General features: G+C 37.2%; 1 protein-coding gene across 2 annotated transcripts; it reads left to right on the top strand.

Annotated features, from left to right (window-relative positions):
• Positions 1-26,746, top strand: LOC135704711 (NADH-cytochrome b5 reductase 3-like). Of its 2 annotated transcripts, none has more exons than XM_065226194.1 (4): positions 1-120; positions 25,341-25,914; positions 26,230-26,327; positions 26,392-26,746. In XM_065226194.1, exons 1-4 carry the CDS (start codon positions 100-102, stop codon positions 26,662-26,664), a joined length of 966 nt encoding a protein of 321 aa, XP_065082266.1. In that variant the 5' UTR covers positions 1-99; the 3' UTR covers positions 26,665-26,746. The 2 variants fall into 2 exon arrangements, with proteins under 2 accessions (XP_065082266.1, XP_065082267.1); XM_065226195.1 differs by lacking the exon at positions 1-120 and adding an exon at positions 13,917-14,091.

Genomic DNA, 26,746 nt, shown 5'->3' with positions numbered 1-26,746 from the left:
TGGAAGAAAGTTACACCGTCTCCTCAACTGAAGACAAGTGCTGAAGGCATATAATAATTTAGTAGACAATCTAACTACTCGGCTGGAAGGTGAATTGATATGGCTGTCACGGTGAATCAGGTGAGAAACGATAGTGAATATCAAATTGGTGGAACATGGGCATTGAGCATGCATAATGTATATATTAATTGTTATCGATGTTGATATATGAGAGGCGTAGATAGTACATGATGTAGATATTTTCAACGTTCGTGCCAACCATTCAAATTTCTTAGGGATACTCGTTTTCATTTGAAGAAGTATATTTGTTACGCAATGGTTTTGGACGTTATAAGACACATTTTGTTATCTTATTTTTTTGAATTGTTTGCTAGAAGGACGACATAAAAGTGCTCGACTAAGTGATATGCTGTGCTGACGACTATATTTGATTTTTTTTTATTTTGATTTTGCGAGACTGAATCTAAAGTCTCAAAGCCACATCCCAGAACGTGAGTGGATCATGGTGATCACCGTAAACTATAATGTCTAAAATGAACATCATGCCCCAAACAACCCCTAGAACGGCTCTTATACACTCTCAATGCTGAATCGTGAGTCCCCCCTATTCCCATATCATTGCATGCAAAATAATAACCCAATGCAGGTCAATTGAATATGCCCAAATGAATAAGTTGCAATGTTAATGACAGTATAATATACTAATTGAATAAAATGAATATTTACCTTTTAATAATGATCGAGATTGGTGAAAAGTAAAAGAAGTTGTTAGTTGATTTTACCATCTCAGAGTTTGACAATAGTGCGATGGTATATTATTATGATACTAATTAGTCGAATCCTGGGAAAGCATCATCCTCGTCGTTAGAGAATCATCTGAAATCCGGTATGTTAAGTTGATCATCGCCACTCTATCAAGCCAAATATAAAGGTAGTACCACAGACAAACAGACATAACACTCGCAAGTTGTTCATCGAACACGCATTTAACGGTCAATTTAAATGTTTTTTAGTTGGTAGTACCACCACCTGTGGCGCGCATAGTCTATTCCCTTGCGTTTGACGTTTACACACTACCGCCATCTGTTCAGCGTACTATCCATTACAGTATACTCACTAGATGGCAGTAGTGTTTTAGCGACGATGTTTTATTTTTTATTAACTGAGTTATGTCTGTTTGTCTGTGGTAGTACCTGTTTGATGCCGCATTCCAAAAATTTTGAACCAAACTAACAAATAAAAAAAAAAATTTTTTTTTGCATACATTAGACTCAAGTATTTAGAAAAACATTTCATAGTTAAAATCATAATTCTAAACTATACAATTATTTAATTTAGGCTAGTAGTTAAATTCCAACAATCTTTTGGTCCACTACATCACAACTGGCATCACTAGTGTGCATCTTTCAAAATGTAAAAATACAGACAAGCCCTGGGACCTGGTTGCGGTTAAGCAATCCTCAAGGTTATGCCAATGCCCAGAGAGTGATTAACTGCTGACGACTATTATATCAATGCTAAATTATATTTTAAGAATATATTTTGTTCCATCATAAATATAAATTGAGGAAAATATTCATAAAATGTTACTTCCTTCCTTTTTACTTGGAAATTTCTCCGTAATTCTCTTGAAATTGTTCTTAGAATATTTCTCTCAATCTCTAAGGACCTACCAGTAAATACTCTTGAAATACTTTAAATAACTGCCTTTGCAATTTCCTTAGAATTCACCTGGAGCTTTCCTCGAAAATTTCTTAGAATCCTGTTTAAAATTATCTTGAAATTCTTGTCAGTATTTGGAATTATCTCATGAATTGCTTTTAAATTCTCGTCAAAATTCTATTGGAGTGTTTCATCATGTTGCCGTTTCAGGGGAAATAATTCGACGTAACTGACAGCCATGCTGTTAAAGCTGATTATCTGTCTCCAAATGCTAGTTTTTCTCTGAACTGGCAATATTTCTCTTCAAATTAAAGTACGGGTTGACGACAGAAACACGATAGTTTGACTTTAACTCAATTTAACTAAAATTTCACTACTGGAACTATTTTAACTAAGTGCGATTACATTATCAAAAATCAACATCTTAGCACCCCTTCGTGGGAGTATGAGTATGAGAGCGAGCTTTTAATTTGTTAGATAAGTGTCAAACAGTGAAGTTATTATTTTGCTTTAAATCTTGTTTTAATCGAGATGGGATCGAACAAAATATCGCTGTGCTCAGAAAATGAAGCCTTTTTTGATGATGTATAGTAACAGAAATATTTTAGTTAACGCCTGGCGAGTTAAATTATACCTTACATAAATTAAGTGCCATAATAGGATAGCATTGCATTGATCAAGTTGCACAATATCGTTGGTGATACGAATTCAGTTAATCCGCCGTTGCTGAATAGATTTGAGATTAATCACTATATCTTACTTAAAGATATACCATTCTCTAACAGTCCTCTAAATTGTCCTGGCCATGTTCTTACAACTGGTGAGGATAGAATAGGAATGTTAGTCTGACACTTACTAAGAGGCAACTAACCATCAGTCGATTTTCTTTTGTTTCTTCTAATTGTGTTTCTAAATCATCACTTTGTGACTATGGCTTATATCATGTAATTGGCAAATGAAAGTTAGCACTCGTGGAGAATAGAAGAACTATGAAAGGTGATGATGGTTTCAAAATTTTCCAAGGGGAGGTATACGAGTGCAATCCTAAAATGCGTTTATTTTGCAAATGGAGCATTCTATTTAAATCTGGTTGCTGCTACAGTGGTAGGAAAGCTCAAATCTATGTTTAGAGCTAAAAATATGTAAAGAAATTATTTTTTCTATATTATAAGTCTATTGAGTAGTCCTTAAGTTTTCTACTAACGTAGCATTAACCAGATTTAAATAAAATGCTCCATTTACAAAATAAAAGCATTTTAAGATTGCACTCGTATGCACCTCACCAGAATCTCGGCAAGTTTTTCACTGAGATCCAGCAAAATAGAATGCCAAGCTGCTCGGTGGTGCCCATCTCGGCAAAAAAAAATCTATGTGTGCACGAGTGCCAACTTTGATTTGCCAATATAGGCTGTCTTGCCATGACCACTCATACATCTAGTTTGGAAATCCTATGCTCATTGCAAGACAGCCTATATTACACTAAAAAAATTCCACACGTTTGATCGAAGTTTTTAAACACTTGATTTTTTAAATGCGCAATCACATTTACTTTAAGTGTATTTCACTTTGGTTCAATGTGTTATACACGTTAATTTCTAGTGTTTCAAACTTTGAAATGTTGGAAATCTTTCACTATCTGTTCAAGTGTATTGCACATTGAATCACACTACTGTTCAAAACAGATGGACTTAAAGTGTTTTGCATTTCAATGCGATGTGAATTGCGTGCTCAGAAATGTAAACTTCGACCCGACTCATATATGAGAACAGCCGTGGCACAGTGAGATCGAATCCCAAATCAGACCCATTAAAAAGATATGTGAAAGCTATGGCCTCTGTTGGCAGTTTTGTTTGTATATTTGTCGTTTCATTTTTAGAGTCGGTAAAGTAGAAGTCGATAAAGTAGAATATTGTAGAATATTGAACTATGATGTGCAAAGCTATTGATATCACCATATGAGGCACATAGGTAGAATCCAAGTGTCACAATTCAAATCCATAGTGTTCAGGCATGGTTCATAGCATAAGATTCACACATGAAATGGATTTGTTTCACAATAAGCGCAAAATTAAGTGTGAGACACATGATGATGACGTGTGGAATTTTTAAAGTAGCTTTTACAGCTTTTTTTTTGTTTACACCCCTGAGCCCTGAGCGAGAAAGCGAATGACAAGCGACGTGCTGCCATCTTCCTTGTTTGTGTTTAATTTAATATTGGTTAACCTTTTTAGTTGGAACGTTAAGGGCATCTTTAGCGGCGGTCCAATTGACTGATTTGGTCTAAAATTTTGGAACAGATCCAGACCGAGCCACCGGTGGTCTACATTTTGTTTTAAACTAGTTCTGAACCAGTATAATTCTTGATCTATTTTGAACTGAATTTTGATCAAGACAAGCAATGTGCCAAACCAGTTTGGCAGCTATTCTACTCGAGGTTTTGTTTTGTTTTCCTTCGGTACTGGGATTTTTTCTGCAAAACAAACCGACGTTTTCTTCGATTTGCTTCGAAACGAAGGCGGTTCCATCAAAGTGGTCATAGCTAGCGAAAAACAATTGACTGCTGTTGATACTGGCGGAGTTTCAGCTCTATCGCACTACCGATGCTGTTGTTGCTATCGGCACCGTCGCCGTCGCAATCACAAATCCAAAAGCATCGCAATGGAAGGATCAGGTAGGGAAACTCCGGATTTTCTGATGGCTATTTACTTGTTGAAGTATTCACTTTGAATAAACAAGTCTACAAAAGCAGAAGAGTAATGAGCGAAATTTCTTAACACGATAATTTCAAAAAATCGTAACTCAAAAACGATGAAAAATACATTGTTGATTTTTAGATATGTTGTGTAAAAAAGCCTAAATTTAAAAAAAAATATTTTAAAACGTTTTACGCCGCTTGTCTACAAACCATGAAAACCATAAAAAAAAACAAATATAATCAAAGTTCTTCTATACAAAACTCCAATTTTCAAAAAAAAAATTAATTTTTTTCTGAAAAGTATTTTTAATAACTTTTCATTTGATATTTTGATCATTCAAATCGGTTCAATGGTTCAAAAGTTAAGATTTAAAAAAAGGCCATGTTTGGAAAAGATAGAAAAAATCGATTTTTGGACCACCCTAACATGGAAATGGTGACCCTAGTGAGAAAATAAAAAAAATGCGGGTCTAATATTTTTCGATGCGAAACAAAACTACCAATTGTTACGAAATTCTGAGAACCACTATATCGCTTTGCTATGCAATGGCTGAATGATGATGATTTTCGAATAGAAGAAGATTACGTATTGAGTGACGGTATCTTGAGCCTTAAGAGAGATTCGAAAAGATGATTCCAAATAGTTACCATTTAGTCGGCTACAGCAGGGGGTTTGAGGGTTGTTTTTTTTTTCATTGGCAGAGCACTTTTACAGAAATCAAAAATCTTTGGAATGGAAAAAATCAGACCGAACGCCATTTAATTTCTCTAGTCCAATGTGTCTTAAAACTCAAAAACTACAACCTTAATTTTGATAAATTGATTGGTTGAAAACAGTTCTGAGCAGAACTCTGTTTACTCTACCTTCATCAAATGGATAATGGTATCATAAGAACACTTCCAGATGAAAAAATACGTTATTCTCAATTCTGGCACGTATTTAGTGTTTGGATTTTTTCAACTGATCTTAATAGTCAATGGAAAGGTCTTTTAAATTTCGTATTGTTCTCGATCGATCTGATTCTAATGTTCTTTTTTATTTGTATATCATTTCTAATGTTCATATTTTCCCTTTTTTTATCAATCATGTTTTCATCTGAAATAAAGATTATTTTAATTAAATTGTATATTTTGTCTTGATTTTTTTTTTCCTTTATTATAGAGATTTTTAGCCATAGGCTAGTTCATCTCTTATTGCCTTGATTTGTATATTGATCTAATGATACTTAATATTTTTAAACTTATTTAACTCTAAACTTTTGTAATTTTATATTTAGTATAGTCTATCTTATTATTATTTTTATTTATGGTGTTTGATTTGAATTTTAATAACAACCTTTTAATCATATCTTGTTTCAATTTCAATCATCTACATCTGATTCCGTTTATTTTTCACTACCTACTAATTAATAAATTTCTTCTGCCTTCTTTTTCCCAAAATAAATTTAACCATTCTTCTTTTGTTATAGGGGAAATAGATGTAATGTCGGCTTAAATGCCCCCAAATTTGGGCCCATATATAAATTCAGCAATCGACTAAATTTTCGACCAAAATTATCCATGAGTACCGACCAAAATACGCGTTCATCTAGATAAAATTGATAAATAGCTGATTTTTAGCGATGGGTCCAATCTTAGATCCATAGGCCAACATTAGAGCCATTTACCCTATATGGTAAAATACTTTTATCTTCATTTTCCAAATTCTTCCATGTTTTGGCTACTAATATTTACATTAATTTCCTGTGCTACCTTCAATGGGTTAGATCTTTTTTGAATGGCTTTCCTTCGGAAATAGTTCAATAATTTTAACACTGTTAACATTCCATTTGGCCGATCTCTACATTGTTTGAGACAGAGTTACATTTTCCTCGTGTGTGCAAGAATGTGCTGCCGAGACTCTCAACAAACCGTCTCCCGTCGCAACGAAAACAACATGTGACGAGAGAGAAAGATACATGCGAGAATAAGATACGAGCGAAAAACAAATGCGACACCCAAAAATCCTGGCGTGCGCTAGGCTCGCGCTGATCTCATGTGCCTCATCTCATGTGCTACGATTAATGCTAGAACAGCAGAGCTCTAAGTTCTTGAAGGTGTAGGTAAACGAAATACAGGCTGTTGAAACTTGGTTGCTTTGACCGACATTTCATATGCGTTACCACAAACCATTCCTATTTTAGAGGAAAGGTAGCATATCAAGACCAACAATTGAAAAGGCCTCAACTCCATTTTGTAAACAAACCTTGTAAGGCCATTTTCTCGCGAACCGAAGTTCGCCAAGGCAAATCAACAGAATGAACAGGTAGGGGAAATTCTCCTCTACTAGATTGTGGTTTAGGATTGCGAATGTAGGTTTCGGTTCCCGAGAAAATGGCCTTACAAGGTTTGTTTACAAAATGGAGTAGAGGTCATTTCAATTGTTGGTCTTGATATGTTTGCAGTGCTTTTATTCTTGAAATCCTCTAATAGCCAAAGCCATTAATTTGCCGGTCAATTAGAATATTCTTTGTTTATTTTTTTCGGTTCAACACTTGAATGCACTTGCAAGACTAACATCTTTTGACACGTTATTTTCAAAATATGTAATGGACAAAAATTCTACAAAAAGTGTATTGACGTTCACAAATGTTCAACGTAATTTAAGCATGCATCGGCAACACAACTGGTTAGAAGGGATGTTACGTAATTTGAATAGATTATATCGGAATGCTACGGATGCAGCAATGTTATGATAAGTCAATGGGTAGAAGAATTTTATGTAGAATTTTTTTAACTCAGATGAGCATGTAGACCAGTGCAGTGATATATTTACCATTCCAATTATTAAATCTACCGACCTTTTGTTCCATTCCTTCAAATCGTATTTTGGTTGGCACGGTACGATCTAGGTGGCTTCTGAGTCAACTATACATAGACGTTAAGGACCATTGCTCTGTGGGTTTCGATGGCATCGTAATCGCTAAGAAGAAATAGCCTCTACGGTTCGATAATGGGCGACCTTGCCTTTGTATACCAACAGTGAGTATCGGGACCAACTCCACAAAGCGACCACCAAGCGCCACCATCTCGCTACAACAAACGGTTGACCAGAAAGTCGTACAGCCATCGCTACAACCTTCAACAGACCAACCAATCAAATCACCATGTTGTCACCAGAATCGGCGCAGCACCGGAATATGATTCACTAAAGTTGATCAATCCATTTGAAAAAAAATATGATATTTAAAAACTTCAGCACATTCTTAAGTCACCCTTTTTTTTTAGCAACTCAGTCAGATCAGAAGAACATCAGCCAATGCTGGTATTTTAATACTTCTTGGCTGTCTAGGGGGCATATATGAAAGAACATCTTGTTACTTATGCATCGTTTCCTGAACATCTACCAAATTTCCATAAGTTATAGAAAATTTACTCAAATTTCAAAGTTCCTTGAAATAAAACGATGGTCCAAAATCTTCATCATCAGGAAGTTCATTGAGCTTTTTAAGATTTCTGACAAACCGCTATGAAGTTCCCTAAACTGAAACGAAGATCCCTGAAGTCGTCTATATCTACGAAATTCCCTGAACTTTTTCAAATTGCCCTATACTTCTATGAAGTCTACGAAATTTCCTGAATTTGTGCGGAATTATCTGAACTATTTCGAGTCCACGAGATTTCATCAAAGTGCTCTGAAGTTATAAAAAAGGTCACTGAATAATAAAGAGGTTCCCTGACATCAAACAATTAACTTCTACGGAGATCCCTTAGCTTGTATAAAGTTGCCACTTCTACGAAGTTTTATGAACTTTTCCATGATCTCAGAACTTCAAATAATTTCACTAAATTTAGCTCATGATTTATCTGACAAATGTTTGTCTTAATGCATAAACAAAATATAAAAAAAAAATCCAAAGAAACATTCAAAATTAGGACAGTGTTCCAGTGAAAACAGTTAAGCATAAGCGCTATTAATCACATTAGCGACAGCATGAATAGCCTCATTCAATAATGAAGATATTGTTTTAAAGGGCCCTCCGAACTATTGGTTCGCTGCCAGCTGCAAAGTATCTTTTCATAATACCACCAAGCTCAATCGGTTCCAAATTAGGCTGATCAATCTCCCAAATATTGTGCTAATTTGATGGCGAACTCATTCTGCACTGGCTCTTTGAAGTTTATATGGGAATTACTATAAGAAAAGTTGTCCATCGAAGCTCTCCCCCCTCCCTTACGTAAAATTTTCCCAGCTACAACTTTGTTGAAAACCACTTTTCAATTGAATGTCAAGAAAATTAGTTATTAATTAATTTCCAAGTTGATAGCTTTTTGGTAGGATTGATCGGCTGCTTTCAGGGCAACACTGCATCTTGCCCTTATGACATAATAGCCTGGACAGTTCGCAACGTAATGATATCAAATTTTGTGAAAATGATCAGGAGCTGATTTGAAATTGTTTGAACTTGGTGGAGCAAAATCACTATTTTGACCTATGAAAATTCCGTGCGCATGGATCGGTAACAAATAACGCCGCCGGTAATTGGTTCGTAATCTTCCACTTGAAATACTTCTATAAAACCGCAATTTTTCAACGCTCAAAAACTGAATACCAACTGATTCAAATCAATCAGCTGTACCAGCAACACGAGAATGTGACAGGACTACTCGATCAACAGTTCTCCGTTGTTTTCTTTATCACCAACCAGCCACTTTTAGCATGCACGCAGGACGTAGGTGCGCTGCCGATCTCCCTGGAGCTCGCCGAGCTTAGCTCATGAGACACAGCACATGTGACAAGAATAAGGCACGTAGGAACAAAAAAGAGACGCGAAATAATTCGTCTCGAAATGTACCAGGCACCTAAGATCTGATAGAAAGCGTGTCTCTATCACGCGGGATGGATGCACGTGTACATTAACTCTGGTTTGAGCATTTCCTTTAATTTCTGCATCTCGTATCTGCTGCTATCTCCTATTTGTTTTAGCTATTGCGATAGCCTTAAGTTAGTACGATAATGTAGGTAATATAAATGTCCTTTACAGAAACTTTACTAGTTTCTTCGGAGGTTTGTATCTTCTTAAACATTCAATTATAACTTTACTACTTCCTATTGCTTGTAAACATATTTTTTGTAGTTTGGAGCCTATCAAACACTTCTGTCAATGTGTATTCTGATCTATTTTTGGTTTTTGGTGTATTCTGATCTATTTTTGGTTTCCTTATCATTAATCTAGATAACGCTCTGGGATTGCACCCAATTGCATTGACGTCTTGAGCAACGTTTCGTGACTTACTTAGATACCAGGTGTCTCAAAACATTATTCCAAGCCAAACGTTTTCATAAACTTTTCAGGATATTTTTCCTCATATCAGGATGATCGATCAAGCAGTATTCTGAAGATTTTCAACTGTCCAACAATGTAGATCACGTCTCTCATGAAATCAGGTGTCTTAGGTCACACCTCTTAGAGATTCTTTCATATGATATCAGGTAGCTCAGACATTATTCCAAAAACTTTCATGTGTTTGAAGATGTCCATAAACTTTTCTGGATATTTTTTTTTCTAGACATCAGGTTGATCAGCTAAAGCTAAAGATCTTCAACTATCCAACAATTCAAATCACATCTGCCAGATATTCTTTTGTAGTGTTTTGTAGGTACTCTATTTTGTAATCTGTGAAAGGGAAATCACAAATCAAGTGTAATCAAAATACATGGCATGTTGAGAGATTGAGCTCGTGAAAGAGAATTTTCGCTCTCAAATTTTTTTGCTCTTTGAGGACTGATAGTAAAGCAGGTAAAACTGTATGGGGAAAAATGATTTTTATTTAATTGTAGCTTGTTTCACAATAATTTCCGGAAAAAAAAAACTAAACGACAAAGTCCCTGACTAATTTATTTAGGTTGCCGTTCACTTTTTTTTACCTGAATATGCACCGAAAGCGAATTATTCCCACTTCTCTCAAATTCTATATGGGGATTTTTATCACTTCCTACCAGCGGAACAGCGTCATCTCTGTGCAAAATGGCCGGACGATATGATTAATTTCTGACAGTTCAAAATTTTAGAACTGTCGAGTAGTTTGAAACAATTCAAGCTGAACATTGCATTAGGTAGTTGAAGATAGACATTTCAAATAACAGACTGAAGTGGTAATTTTTATACGATAGATGAGGAGGAGATGAAAGTATAGAATTGATAGTTCCGTTAGAGTACGGCAGTGTGAAAATTGCATATAGAGAGTAGACAGCGAGCTAGGACAACTTTTAGGAAGGTACAAATCGGTTTTATCATCTCTCTTTACCAAACTCCCTTTTGGAGAGGGATGGTGAGGGGAGTCCCCTCCGCCACCACTGGCAAAAAGAGATGATCGCCGACCGCTCAAATACCAACGATGTGTTTGAAACAGTTCTACCGATTTTTACCGCACTCCAGTTGTTATTTGAAGGAATGCATCCAGTCGTAGGTTTGGAAATTGCAGCTATTGTTACCCCTACCACGGTATGTGCTCCTGTCATCGTCGACTTGAAGATCTCTAGAGGACACGGGTGGGGTATATACGTGCTGCTACTGTGCCTTTCGACCAATGACAGTAATGGATGGTATGCTCTAATCCAGAGTTATGTACTTTGACTATATGTTTAGTATTACTTCTGCGTGAAGTCAACGATTTACATAGTTGAAGATGCTAATTTCAAATAACAGACTGAAGTGGTAATTTTTATACGATAGATGAGGAGGAGATGATTGCATTAGGTCCTAAGTAACATTGACAGATTCTCTTCGTCGACTTTTTATTTGTATCCCCACGGCCATGTAAAGACACTCCCATGTATTTTCAGCACACAGTTCGATAAAAGAAGCTTTTATCTAGCATCTAATACGACAAACAAAACAAGAAACGGTTATGTGCTCCAGTTATTAACGTAAGAGAAAGTCGACGAAGAGAATCGAGCAATGTTACTTAGGACCTAATGCAATGTTCAGCTTGAATTTTGAAACTCAGCTCCCGAACGGCCTATAGCTTGTTGATGCATGTAGAGTTTTTGATCTAAATCGTCCTACTAAGCACAACCCGCGCTTTACCTCTCTTTTCTGAACGAGTTTAAACAAAAAATGGAATATTTCTGTCAAAAATGACTTCTAAATTTATTCACCTTTCCATACGTACCGTTGGATTAAATAAAGAGTCACAAATTGTTGGATATTGTTTAAAATTCAATACTGCTTCTTGATTCTAAATTCGTTCTACGAGTTTCAATTCCGTCCTAACGCCATTAAATTTTCTTCGTCCTACGGATAAACGGAGAAAAAGGGGATTCGCTAGGAGCACTTCTTTTGTATTGAGCAAAATGAGCGTAAATATTCATAAAATGCGCTCTAACAGGATTTATGTTGTAGCTAATGAACTAACGCATCGGAACAAACATATTATTGATTTCTGAACGGTGATATCATTGATATTATTGATCTTTTCTGAACGATAGAACGGAAATGGGCGATTACGACGAAGTAGCGCGCTACCCTATTGTTGTACATATTTTAATCATCAGAATCTCTATACGTCCGACTGATGCTGGTTGATGTCTCGACTACCCCAACTACTCGACTTTTAACCAGTGCGAGCAGTAAAAAACTTGAACTTCAATTTTTGCTGTGCTCACTAACACACATTGACGAGTTCAATCTCCAATCAGTCCATTCCGTTCATTCTTATCCTCTGCTCCATTCAAAGTGCATCAGTAGTGTTGCACTGAAAACTTAACCTGTTTATTTTCGTCGAACATATTTTGTTTTAAGGTGCCGTAGGATGTTTGTTTTTGATCATTACATTTTAATTCATACCGGTAATTAATCACACAGACGACCAGTTTTGAGCCGTTCTTCTACCATAGATTTTAAGCAAATAAGGCAATATATTTTGGATTGTTTAGGCCTATTATAAATAAAACATCTTGACCCATACCCTTTAACATTTTTACCTTAATACAGGCATGATTCCTACTATGCTGTTTTTTGATGCAGCATTCATAATTTCGAAAAACATTTTTATAGCGAAGTGAGTTAAAGTACAACCAGTATGTACGTTTGAATAGGGTGCTTCTTTATAAAAAGTATTTGCAATCTTTTAGGCCACCCTCCAGTTTGATTTATAGTTGATTATGTCACGCAAATTTGGGCCATTTTCAACCGCCCCCTCTCCCCTTTTTCATATTTTGTGTATGACCCTTATTTTTTTTGTATGGCTCGTCACAGTTTCCAACCAGCCCCCCCCCAAAAGTGTGACATAATTCATGAACGACCCCTAATCTAAAATTTGAGCATGTGCTAAAAATGGTAGAGATTGATTAAGGTTTAGAGGTCACGCTAATGGTTTGAAGTTTGTATGGAGATTATGTCGAACTACGATGGAATCATTTCAACTATTAGTCACTGAGGCAAAATATCGTAAGAATTCTAAAAGAAAAAAGATGAAATGTGAAATTTAGCCACAAGAAATCTGTATGAATTTAAAAGATTTGAACAATAATAAAACTTGAGCCTTATGAAATTCTGAAGTCAATTTGCCTCAGCGGACAAGTACAAGACACTGAAGAAGTCTGCACATTGTAGATGAAATACGCGTATCTGTCAAGGATAAGCAAATAAGGTAGTCCCTAATAAACGGGTACCATACACTAACAATTTCATAGATGGTACGACCATACCACATAAAGTTGAGATGATATCCCGAATTGGTAGTTAGGCTCCTCTAATGGTTATTGTTTATGCGGGGTGTAATTAAATGGAAATTACTAATCCTTCTCTCTTTCTTTATATTTGAATTGGCTGTCGAATACGAACAATCGTCGCCTACCTCGCATAACTGTTTCCAAACGACAACAAATCCAGCAGCAGACAGCAACGATGGTTTGTTGATGTTTGGAACCAAATTCACATATGGAAAATCAATTAGCGTAAACAGGTGAGGCCCAGTAAATTGGTCGTCTTTTCTCGTTCTCCGGCTGATTAAATGGATGACGGAGTTTGACTTCACACTCCTTCAACAGGTAAAACAGCGGGAGAATGAAAGAGATAAAAAAATTCACTGAGCCTTACATATTTACATCTCATTGATGGATTTTCGGTAAGCCGATTTGACAGGACATCCCACCCCTGACGGTATCGCACAAAAAGAATCCTGACTGTTCTTCATTTCCAAACAAACGATTCTCTCCGACGACTACTGCAATGCAAAACATCACACCACACCGTTGAAACGGTTATCTCTCCCTCACCCTCGTTATTTTATTTTGTTCATATGTAGGGTAGATGTTCCTATTATGACCTATGTAAATCCCATATAATTGGAACACACCATTATAGGACCGTATAGCCAAAGCTGGTACGTCTACCCTATCTGATATTTATTGATGGAGCATACTGATTGAGATTGAAGTGAGTTGGGTTTCATTCGAGCTCCGCCGCCTGCTGTTGACCGTGAATTCAGTCAGTCTAGCGAAGGCATTCCTCTCACGTGGATCTCCGTTTTTCGGTGGGCTCGCGCGCGTGCGTTTGTTTTTCTGTGTAGTGTTTTCTTCTGACATCAGCCAGCAGTCAGATCTACCGGGGCCGTAAGGGTGTTGAGTGCATCGAATACATTTGCATCGTGTTGTTGTTACTTTTTGGAGATCGTATTTGAATAATTGATCGAGGTCAACTACAGCGGCAGCAGTTAGTGATATCAGCCGAAACATGTCCGACTTCGATGTAAGTGATTGCCAAACCAAATTAGAAATGTATAGCTCCATTCTCTGCTTGGTTACGCAATGTTAGGCGGTGTAAGCTTTGTCTAAACTAGGTATTTGAAATGAACAGCGTAAAAAAGCGATTTCTATATCGCTTGAGCGAGCAACCAGATGGGTAATGACGTGTTGAAGAAGTTCTTTTTTTATGATTTGCTTCACACTTTCAATGTGTGTAGGATTTGCTTGTAAACAAAAAAACGACCATGACGCTAATGAAACACACCGGTTAAGACATCCCACCATCGGCGGTTATCATGTACGCGATACTAAAAGTCAATTTTCATTTATCAGCTTCAATTTAGTCATTGACATCTATTTTCCTCAGCTTCTGCTCACTTTTTTTTTTCCTTATTGTCGGAGTTAAAATTCATCTCACTTTAAACCAAAATCAGCCCATGTTCACTTGGTTTGTGGCTCCCGCTATGATCGATGGTAGGTTAAACAGAGCATGACAGATTTCCATTTTCTGGCGCCGGCTCCAGACAGTCGAATAATCAAAAGCTGCCGGAAGAAATTGAGTGATCTGTGAAAATTTTTGAAAAATAATTGCTAAAAGAGTTTCTTTTTTGGTGATTTAAAATCGTGTTCGCAGCACTTTCCTGCTTAAAACGGGATAACTGTAGTATGGATCAATCACTCGTTATCTGCTTAAACCCAAGAGGTAACATGTTATTTGGACGCAACCGTCCGCTCCCATTCAGGTGCTAATTTGGGATTTTTTTTTAATTTGGCAGCTCTTCGGCATCCTATTAATAAATTACTGCATACCTGGACGCAGTGCCTTGCGTTAGAATGATAAATTTAAAATCAATTTATGAGTCTGGCGAAGTATGCGGTTCCTGCTTACGGTTCTCCATTTATAATTAGAATCAATAATGCATTGTTTGCATTATTTTGTTATGATTTCGCACATTCATTCGCTTGGACGGCCGGTGACGTTGATGATGGTTTGGTTTCGCTATTTTCGGTCCCTCGTTGTCCAGTCGATGACAGATGAGCGTACCGGTTGGTTGATTTATGTGTTGTTTCATCGTTGAAGCGTATTACTCAGGGAAGTCGAGAAACATTCCAAACCGAAAAATTTATCACTTCATTGTTTTCCCATAATTACCTTGGGATTCTGATTAGAAAAATCATGAGATTCTCCTAAAAAATCACAAGAAAATACTTTAGTTCTATTCTCGTACCTTAGAATTCTCTTTGAAATCTTCTAACAATTTCTTCGGATTCCTCCATAGGTTTCCTTTAGTATTATGCTGAGAATTAAATTACTTTGAAAATATTCTCAAAATATTAATCAAAAATTTCCTCGGGAATTTTAGTATTTAAAATAGACTGGACTAGACTAGAAAACTTTCTTGCGGGATCCACCAGAGTCTATTTATTTATTTATTTATTATCCCCAGAACACCCTATACATTCTGTTGATAATTATCTTTGAAATCTCGCCAAAACTCTCTTGGATTAATTTTTAAAATTCACTTGCTAATCTCCTCATAATCCCCATAAAATTCACCTCAGAATCACGTAGGATTTCTCCTTGATGTTCTTTTCACAACTTCCATGCAGTAAGCTTTAGAATTATCTAGGAATTCATTTCATAAATTTAATTCTTCTCCCAATAAATTCCATGGAATTCATCTCAGAATTTCTTAGGACATTTTACCAGATTATTTTGCAGTTCTGGTCAGAACTCCCTTAGGACGTTTATCAGAATTTTGTAGTTATTTTGCTTAGCATTTTAATTGCTTTTAAATTCTCTTAGAAAATCCATAAAAATTATCCTCAAAATTCTTTGATATATTTTTTAATTACTGGAACCCTGAACCTTCTTCCAATTTGTAGAGCCTTGAAAACTTTACAGGGCCAAAATATGTTTTTTAATCTGTGAATTTTCCAATGTTTCACATTTTGAGTATTTTTCTCAATATCATATAAAAAATAGTTTTTTTGTTTGTTTTATAAATCTAATACTGTTTGTGCAACGTCATCTACATGTTCAACTACCCTACCCACTGTAGCTACTATACAAAGAAAGATAGAAAACAATATAGTATCTCGAATACCTCCGCCATGGCAGGACGGTCAAGCAAACTGTGTGTTATATTTATTTTCATCTCCGTACCTATCACAACGATCATAAACACAACGTAGGGATCCCGCTCGTGCGCGATCATATGATCCTGGTTTGCACAAACAAAGACCTTACTGTTTTTATGAACATTTAACAAATTTAAAAAAAAACGCATCTAACCTAAAACTTCAGATTTTTAAAAGATTTCTGTTAGTTCAGATTACGAAATGTTCAAGCATTTTCTAACTCCAACAAATTTCCCAACTTAAAGATTTTTTAATCAACGTCTTAATTTTATCTCTCACTCTTTACAATTTGGTTTAATGACCCATGCAGCGTAATAGCGTTTGGCGTAGTGACCTTACTAATATTAGTACAGGGTGCGTGACGAATTTTTGCAGTAAATTTCACATAGTAATTTAACATGCTTGTGGATCATGATTTAGATATATTTTTACAGCACTGGATAGCTTATACTGTTAGGTGTAAGATGTAAACAAACAGTGTTGAGTAAACGTAAAGATGTCGAAACAAGACAGCAATCGGTCAGCCGTTGTCACTTTGTTAAGGCCGGCGCACAATAGATACGTTTTCATGTTTTTTGACAGTTAGCCCATGCATTATCTGTCAAAAAACCCGAAAACGTATCTATTGTGCGCCGGCCTTTACGCGCCGGAGTAAGCGTAAAAGAAATAATTCGGTCGGTAAATGTGTTTGAAAGAACAGTGTATAATATAAAAAAGGCCTGGGAAAGTGATAAGGCGGAGCACCTGCTCATACTGCTAACAAAACACAGGAATGACTGGCGGAAAATATTTCGGAATTTTGGGAGAAAGAAATTTGGCCCCCAAGCAGTCCCGATATCAATCCGTTGGATTATTTTGTATGGGGCTTCATCGAACGGGATACCAATAGAACCCCTCACACCACATTTAAGTCGCTAAAAGCTAAAATCAAGACAGTGATGACATCTATGGGTCAAAACATTGTCAAACGTGCATATGGCAGTTTCCGGAAGCGTCAAACTACAGTCGTCGAACGCAAAGGCGATTTTTTGAATAAAATTAGTTTCAACATCCATATGTTGCGAAAGAAAATAAATCACATAACATTCATTGCTAGAATAACTAACTGGTGTAATTTTTTCTCAAATATGTCATTTACAGCAAAAATTCGTCACGCACCCTGTAAATGTAAAAAGTAAATGATACTATCGAGATGGGTACTAAGAAAATTTAAGTTGCAAGACTTTACTAAACTTTACTTACTAAGAGGTCTCAATCTTAAGTTTGCAAAGCTCGAAAACTTATTGAGAAACTGTGTTATGGGATTTTTATGGTCCTTAGGCCGAACGCTATTGAGCTGATTAGGTCATTAAACCGAATTGTAAAGAGTGAGAGATTGAATTTAGACATTGTTTAAGAAATCATTTACTTGATACTTGATATATTTCTTATAACCATTCCACATTTGAAGATCACTTCCAGTCGGGAGGCTGACAGATTCTTAATAATTATTAGCAGACCCATAATTGTGGGATGACTGTAAAATGGATGTGTAATGGATCAATACATTGTAAAGTATAAAGATCAATGGTTTATTTTATAACATTCGAGCAATTTTGTTAAATAAACCTTCATCTTTACCATTTTTTCCAAGTTTTGCTATTGAATTTACCCACAAATATCATGGCAAGTTTGCACTTGATCAGAACAGGGATGGAAAATCATTTACATTAATTTCGTGCATTCATTTACATTCATTTGCCTCTAACTTTTTTCATCAACAGAATTCCGTATTATAGTGTTTGAAGCTTTTGTAGGCTGTCATATTAACTACATCTTTTGTAAACAACTCAAATCTGTATCTCTTATGCATGATGAATCAGAGCGATAAGAACCCACCATTGTTTTTCAGTGAATGTAAATTGCATTCACTGAAAAACAATAACATGTTCTGCCAGCTCTATTTCATCATGCATAAGAGATTCAGATTTTAGTTATTAACAAAAGTTGAAGTTAATATCAAATGCTACAAAAGCTTTATACATCATTTAGCGGTATTCTGTTGATGAAAAAAGTTAGAGGCAAATGAATGTAAATGAATGCACAAAATTAATGTAAATGTTTTTCCATCCCTGGATCAGAATAAAAAAAAATATGAAATACTTTCGTTTTTTACTGAATACTATAAACATGGATTTTTTAAAGATTTGAACCGGGAAATCAGGGAAAAAACCGGGAATTTCAAAATGAAAAATCACTGGTTTAAAGAATTTTTAAGTACAACTGGATATCGGTTTGGTCATGTTTTGACACTTCCGCTAAGAGATACACGCTATTCTCAATCAACCTAGTGGCTAGGTGGATGGCACCCATTCTTGTATGCAGTAAGAAGATGTCAAAATCTGGGTAAACTAGTTTTGTTATGACGAGTAGAATCTACCCAGATTCTGGGTAAATAGTTCTAATCGAAATTTTCCCAGAGTAAAAAATGCCGCAGGTACAAAGGGAGATTGTTGCGCTGCCAGTGAAAGTTTGAATGCTCAAAATATATAAATCTGATGCTAAAAAATGTACAGATATGGAACTGTTTTCATGGCAAATGCTACCAGCAGCTATAGTTAGTAAGTATATTGTTAGTTTCTGGACTTCAAACATTCTCCTTTTTCTAGGTTATCGAGATATTCTGTGACGCTTTTCTGGATGCCAAATGTTTGTTGTTGTTCGTAATTTATAGAACTTATTTAAAATCAAATCTCAATAAATGGTTAGCATTTGTAACGGTATAGTTTTCTGGGTATTTCAATGTCGTATTCCGTAGTTATATATTTTTACGACAATACGAACTCAACAATTAATAACGGGTTAGAGGAGCTAGCCGAATGAGGTTATGTTTGATAGAGCTACTGCAGCGGTCATATCATCTAATTTCTATTAAAATGAGTAAAGTTTACCCTGTTATCAAATGTCAACATCTGAGTAATCGTTACCCAGTTTCTGTCCCAGGTACGTTTACCCAGATTTGGGTAAATGCATGTTTACCCATTTTTGGGTTTGTTCAATTTTGACCGATCTGGGTGGATTCTACCCAAATTTGGGTAGTTTTGAAATAGCGTGTACACTATGGAAGATAACCTTTTTTGCTGTTTTATTTAGCATTCCGCTAACAACCCAATTTCATTACTTCATTGTGTACACTATGTTTATTTAAAAAATATTGGATAAAATAACGTGAAATTTTTATGTTATGACCAAAATCTGAGTGGGACTGACTTGTGATTACATTTAACACGTCAATGAGAAAAATAATCGCAAGTCAGTCACAATGCCATGACGATGCTGCATTAGTTTAGCACAGTATTGAACAGTAGTATGATACCATGGTCCCATAGAACGTTATTGCATGTTTCTGGATTCGTTTCGCTGGTTCCAGAAGAATGGTCGAAACTAAAGAGCCTAAATTTATAAAGAGGCGATGTCAAAATTGGAACAATCGATTGTCTGTCAAAGTTATAGGAAAAGTCGTTCCAATCGAGCAGAAGACCTGTCAAATGGATAAGATGTCATCTCTTTATAAATTCAGGCTCTTTAGTCGAAACATATTCCGGCGAGTATGGGTCTTCAGACCAGAACTTTCCGAAAACGTGCCAAACCCACCATGCGATAAATCAATTCACAAGATAATTCGAAAATAAGATCAATAAGAGCCATGATGAGCGACCAGCACCATGTCGGCCACACCCGGACATGTTCCGGATACTCTAGGGGAAGTTGACAGAATCTGTCTTGAGTCAAATCTCATGATCAGCGAATCCTAACACATAAAGCAACCAACGATACAGACAAAATGGAAGCTACGACAACCATGACAAACTCCGCTCTGTCACATAGCTCGATCCGAGTGGTAGAAGGATAATGATATATTGCTTGCCTGCTTTGTTGCAATATACACGGATGAGGACATAACTTGATCTGAATGAACATGAACATGTCAAAAAAATTCCCATTAACACACATTAACACACGGCTTTACTTCGTGAAGCAGCTTGCCAACAATTTGCTCGTTTCCTTCTACCGCCCCGAGTGAGTTGTGTCGCACGGGCTGCTTGTCATGAAAAAGAACGTAGAAGATTATATCATTATTGCTTTCCACTTCTGACATAGCTTTATTATTCGGTTCGTTGATCGCTTGTCATTTTTTCATTTGGAGATATTTTTGATTCCTTGCTCATGATGCGATATGTTGTCTAACATTCTTAATTCTATAGAAGAAAAATAGAAAAATAAAAATGGCCAAAGAAGACACTTTTTGAGCTGAAACAAATCACAAAAGACACTAATCTTCTAAAACTTGTCTTAGTGCTTTTGTCTTGCTAAACCTACATCTTGCACTTCAGTGAACGGGTGGTACACACTTAAAATTAAAATCTGTTCTCGGCAGAACCCAACAAAGACATTTTCAATCGAAAATCGTTAACCGACGCCAAAGCTGTCAACCATCACTTTCAATTGAAAGTCATTCTGTCTTCTCTTCGAGCAGATCCTCTTCAACATCAATAGAACTAAAGAGACTAAATTGGGTAGAGAGGCGACATCTTATCCATTTGACAGGTCTTTTGCTCGATTGGAATAACTTTTCTCATGATTTTGATAGACAATCGATTATTCCAATTTGAACAGGTCGTCTCTATAAATCCAGGCTCTTTAAATAGAACTACTTTCGATCAGTTTTCATGCTGTTTGTTTTGGCTTGATTCGTGTTCATTTGGTCTTTCATTGTCAAACGAACTTGCTTTCGCATTGAAGCGAAGCTGTTCGATCCAAATTCACGCAGTTTTTCTGGCTTTCGTTGATTGTTCACTCGGTTCATTTACGCGCATGCGCATAGATCTGTCATTTCTTGGTACTATTAGTTAACCAACGAAGATCAATTAATCAATAGAGTTAGAATATTGTTTTTGATTCAGAAAACTAGTCGAATTTGAGAAGCACACGAAACATAAAGGTGATTGAATTTCTGTTCGATTGCAATACTCTCAAATTCAATGTAGTAAGAATAACAAATCCTCGGAAACATTCCAATGGGAATGTTCGTTTGGCTCAGATTTTGACAGTTCATTTGGCTTAAAACATTCTCTCCGCCGAGGGGGACATCTAAATCTCAATTCTAGGTGCTCAACAAATCTCACACTAGCTAATCAATCTTCGAAAAATCTTCTTTCATTTCTCGCATCTACTTGCATCTTTTTGCAAGAAATCTTCAGAATCGTCATAAACCTTCTTACTACACAGAAAAAAAAAGTTGTTGAATATTACATCCAAACAGCTGCACAGAGGTCATTCCGTCGGATGTGTAATATTACGTTGTACGATGTACATCGATTTTGTGAACAAAATTACATCCATTGATGTTATATTGTATCTGATCTTTGCTATTACATCATTATTTCATACATCAGCTTGAATTACGTTGATAAAGCTCAAGTTTAGATGCTCAACAAATCTCACACTACCGAATCAATCTTCGAAAAATCTTCTTTCATTTGTCGCATCTACTTGCATCGCTCATCATCTTTTTGCAGGATATCTTCAGAATCGTCATCAATCTTCTTTCTATCTACTCAGCGTGCGCGCAGCTAGCCACAGCAAAACACAAGCTTTTCTGCATCGTAGATAGAGTCGTCCCCCTCGGTGTAGACTCTGTACACTGTAGAGGTTGAAAATCGATATCCGACGCCATTTGGAAATCCAAATCCAAATTCCGGCTTCCGATATAAGAAAAATAGGAAATACTATTGCCGACCCATTAATATGGGTATTTTTGGAATCGGGGTGACATCTAAAGATTTGAAATAGCTTGCGACTCCATTTTGAAATCCAAGATGGTGGCGTCTAGTTCAAGAAACTGTGGGAAATACTGTAAAATACTCATCAATATGGGTATTTTTGGAATCTGGATGACATCTAGAGACTGAAAATCGATGTCCGACGACATTTGGAAATCCTTGTTGGTGACTTCCGATTTAAGAAAAAATGGGAAATACTGTAAAATACCCCTCGATATTGGTATTTTTTGGAATCGGCATGTCATCTAGAAGCCAGAAATCGATGTTCGACGCCATTTTGAAATCCAAGATGGTGGCTTCTGGTTCAAAAAAAAAAAAAATGTGGAAAATACTGTCAAATACTCATCAATAAGGTATTTTTGGAATCGGGATGACATCTAGAGGCTGAAAATCGATATCCGACGGCATTTTGAAATCCTTATGGTGGCTTCCGATTTAAGAAAAAGTGGGAAATACTGTCAAATACCCATCGATATTGGTATTTTTTGGAATCGGCATGTCATCTAGAAGCCAGAAATCGATATCCGACGCCATTTTGATATCCATGATGTTGGCTTCCGATAAAAGAAAAAGTAGGAAATACTGTCAAATACCCATCAATATAGGTATTTTTGGAATCGGGACGACATCTAGAGGCTGAAAATCGATATCCGACGCCATTTGGAAATCCAAGATGGCGGCTTCCGATATAAGAAAAATAGGAAATACTATTGCCGACCCATTAATATGGATATTTTTGGAATCGGGGTGACATCTAAAGATTTGAAATAGCTTTGCGACGCCATTTTGAAATTGAAAATGGTGGCGTCTGGTTCAAAAAACTGTGGGAAATACTGTCAAATACCCATCAATATGGGTATTTTTGGAATCCAGATGACATCTAGAGGCTGAAAATCGATGTCCGACGACATTTGGAAATCCATGATGGTGGCTTCTGGTTCAAAAAAAAAAATGTGGAAAATACTGTCAAATACTCATCAATAAGGTATTTTTGGAATCGGGATGACATCTAGAGGCTGAAAATCGATATCCGACGCCATTTTGAAATCCTTATGGTGGCTTCCGATTTAAGAAAAAGTGGGAAATGCTGTCAAATACCCATCGATATTGGTATTTTTTGGAATCGGCATGTCATCTAGAAGCCAGAAATCGATATCCGACGCCATTTTGATATCCATGATGTTGGCTTCCGATATAAGAAAAAGTAGGAAATACTGTCAAATACCCATCAATATAGGTATTTTTGGAATCAGGATGACGTCTATAGGCCGGAAATCGACGTCAGATTCCATTTTGAAATCCAAGATGGTGGCTTCCGATTCAAGAAAAAATGAGAAATACTGTAAGATACCCATCCATATGGATATTTTTTAGAATTGGGACTAGAGATTGGAAGTATATATGCGACACCATTATGAAATCCAAGATGCTGGCTTCGAGTTAAGGAAAAAGTGAGAAATACTGTTAAATAACCATCAATATCGTTATTTTTGGAATCGGGATGACGTTAAGAGAATGAAAATTCAGTTTTTTTAGAATCTCTTCTCTTTTAAATGTCTAGAAGCCGGAAATCGATATCCAACGCCATTGTGAAATCCGTAAGTCAAATACCTTAAAATATGAGAATTTTCTGTAAGAGATGAACTAACCTATAGCTAAAAATCTCTCAAATAAAGAATTAAAAAAAGAGTTTTCTGAACGGAAATGACACGTAGATGCCGAAAATCGGTGTCAGACGCCACCTTTAAATCCAAGATGGCGACTTCTGGTTTCAGACAAAGTTGGAAATACTGTCAAATACCCATCAATGTGGGTATTTTCGAAATCCCAGTAACGTCTAGAGGCCAGAAACCGATGTTTGACACCATTTTGTTCAGAAATAGTGGGAAATACTGTCAAATACCGATCAATGTGGGTATTTTTAGAATAAAGGCCGGAAATCGATGTCCGACGCCTTATTGAAATTCAAGATGGTGGCTTTCGATTTTAGAAGCAGTATCAAATACACTACAAATGGCGTCGAATATTGATTTTCAGCATCTACGCGTCGTTCCCGTTCCGAAAATACCCAGATCTTGGGGTATGTGACACTTTTTGTGAAACCCGATGGCCGCCATAATGAATTCCAAAATGGTGTCGAATATCGATTTTCGGCATCCAAGCGTTGTCCACGATCCGAAAATTCCCATATCTTAGGGTATTTGACACTTTGTCTGAGCCCGATGGCCGCCATATTGGATTGAAAAATGGCTTTGAAAATTCCTATATTGTAGGGTATTTGAGACCTTCCCTAAGACCGATGGCCTCCATATTGGACTTCAGAATGGCCTCGTTAATTTAACATAAACTTAAGATAAATGCAGTGGGACTTTTGTCTTGGTAAATTCCCATCTTGGACCACTGTGCATTGGCTGTTCTCGGACATATTCCAGGGGTCCCGGCGAAACGACCACAATCTAATATAGACTCAAAACCATCAAACCGCATGAGAATCGATGAAAAACATCATTGGCGGTCATATAATTACTCAGAATCACATTTGAAACACTCGGACATGTTCCAGGTGCCCACGGGATTGAAGACAACATCTGACATGAGTTAACGTCCAAGCACATCAGCAATTGAAGAACAAGATCGTTAACAGTCAATATGAAATCAAGCCCAGGATCACATCGATCACACCCGGACATGCTCCGGTTGCTCCAAGGGAAGGGCCAGAATCTAACATGAGCCAAACTCCGTCCAGCGATAAATCAAATTATATTGAAATCCCGCAACCACATTGGTTACACCCGGACATCTTCTAGGTGCCCTCGAGGTAGTGGATAATGACATAATTCATTCCGTTCCTAAATGCGGAATCGAGCATTTTCGTTGGATCATAAATTTTTAGAAATGTTCAGATCTCACCATAGAATGCATTCAATTTTAATATCTATCATATAACTTATACACTTAATTAATCAAAAACTTCGAAAATATTAAACAATCGCCATTGAAAAATTAAATGCATTCAACGGAAAATATAAAAACTGAGGATTTCCAATCAGACGGGGATAAAGAAAAGTGGCTTTTATTTTATTCATTCCAGATAGGTTCGCTTGGAAACTCATGTACCCTTGTTTCTGAAACGTAGACTGACTCAACAAAATGCGTCAGTCTTATGTTGAAACGCCTCATTCCGCGCAATCATCATTCATGACCGAATAATTACCCCACCTATCTAATCTCCTTCGCAGTTGCACCAGAAACCAGAATCTCATTGCTCCAACCGTTACCCTTTTTCCAGGTCGTCCCAGTGGCGGTTGGCGTGCTGGTGGTAGTCGCCGGTGCTGTCATTGCCAACTACCTTCTCAACAGCAGCAAGAAAGACAAAAGCAAATCCGGCAAGGATGAATCGAAAAAGCCCTCCAGCTCCCAGCTGCGAACTCTGGTCGATTCACAGGAAAAGTACCTGCTTCCACTGATCGAAAAGGAGGAAATCTCACACGACACCCGCCGATTCCGGTTCGGGCTGCCATCGGCGAAGCACATCCTGGGGCTGCCGGTCGGTCAGCACATTCACCTGTCGGCCACCATCAACGAGGAGCTGGTGATCCGAGCGTACACTCCGGTTTCCTGCGACGACGATCACGGCTTCGTGGATCTGGTCGTCAAGGTGTACCAGAAGGGAGTGCATCCCAAGTTCCCGGAGGGTGGCAAAATGTCGCAGCATCTGGAAAGTTTGGCTATCGGTGATCGGATTGCGTTCCGCGGTCCGTCCGGACGGTTGCAGTACCTGGGTAATGGCAAGTTTTCGATCAAGAAGCTACGCAAGGATCCGGCGCAAATTTACGAAGCCGATATGGTCAGCCTGATTGCCGGTGAGTTTGGGTTTCTGCTGTGCGGTGATAAGCGTTATCAGCGAGTTGCGAGATTATTTTTAGCTTGTAGAATGTTTGTGGAAGTGTGTGTGTGTGTGTGTGTGTGTGTGTGTATGTGTTACTGGAAGAATGAGCATGAATTGCAAAAAGAGGTTGTGTGACTCTCAGCTGTTCGTTCAAGGCTCACGAGTAATTTTGCTGATTGGCTTTGCGTGACCTGAAACTGATTCTTCGATTTGTATGGGTGTATGGAGAATGAATCAACGGGAAATCTTTGTTGCTTTGCATTTAAATAAAAGAATTGATCAATTCTAGGTGGAACTGGCATCACCCCTATGCTACAGTTGGTTCGTGAAATCCTCAAGCACGCCGATACGGACAAGACTAAGCTGTCTCTCATCTTTGCTAACCAGGTATGGCAGAATTCAGCATCTCATCGTGACTTCAAAACTAAGCTTTTCCCTTATGCATTTCTAGACCGAAGATGACATTCTGCTTAAACCCGAATTGGACGACCTGGTTGCTCGCTATCCGGACCAGTTCAAACTGTGGTACACCTTGGATCGCCCGAAACCCGAATGGACCCAAGGTCAGGGCTTCATCAACGATCAAATGATCAAGGAGCACCTATTTGAACCATCCTCGAACACTCTGGTGCTGATGTGTGGCCCTCCGCCGATGGTCAACTACGCTTGCATTCCAGCACTGGAAAAGCTGGGCTACCAGATGGATCGTACCTTCGCTTATTAAGTTATTAACAATCTCCCTCACCCGTTCCGAGAACATCGAAAAGACATGGTTCATACATTATTACATTTGAATCTTACAAAAA

The sequence above is a fragment of the Ochlerotatus camptorhynchus genome, unplaced genomic scaffold (genome assembly GCF_037179485.1).
Source record: "Ochlerotatus camptorhynchus isolate MF236.1 unplaced genomic scaffold, CSIRO-AGI_Acam_v1.1 ptg000246l, whole genome shotgun sequence".
Classification (NCBI taxonomy): domain Eukaryota; kingdom Metazoa; phylum Arthropoda; class Insecta; order Diptera; family Culicidae; genus Ochlerotatus; species Ochlerotatus camptorhynchus.
The sequence above is the reverse complement of the archived record's forward strand: the minus strand, read 5'-3'. Positions and strand labels throughout refer to the sequence as shown.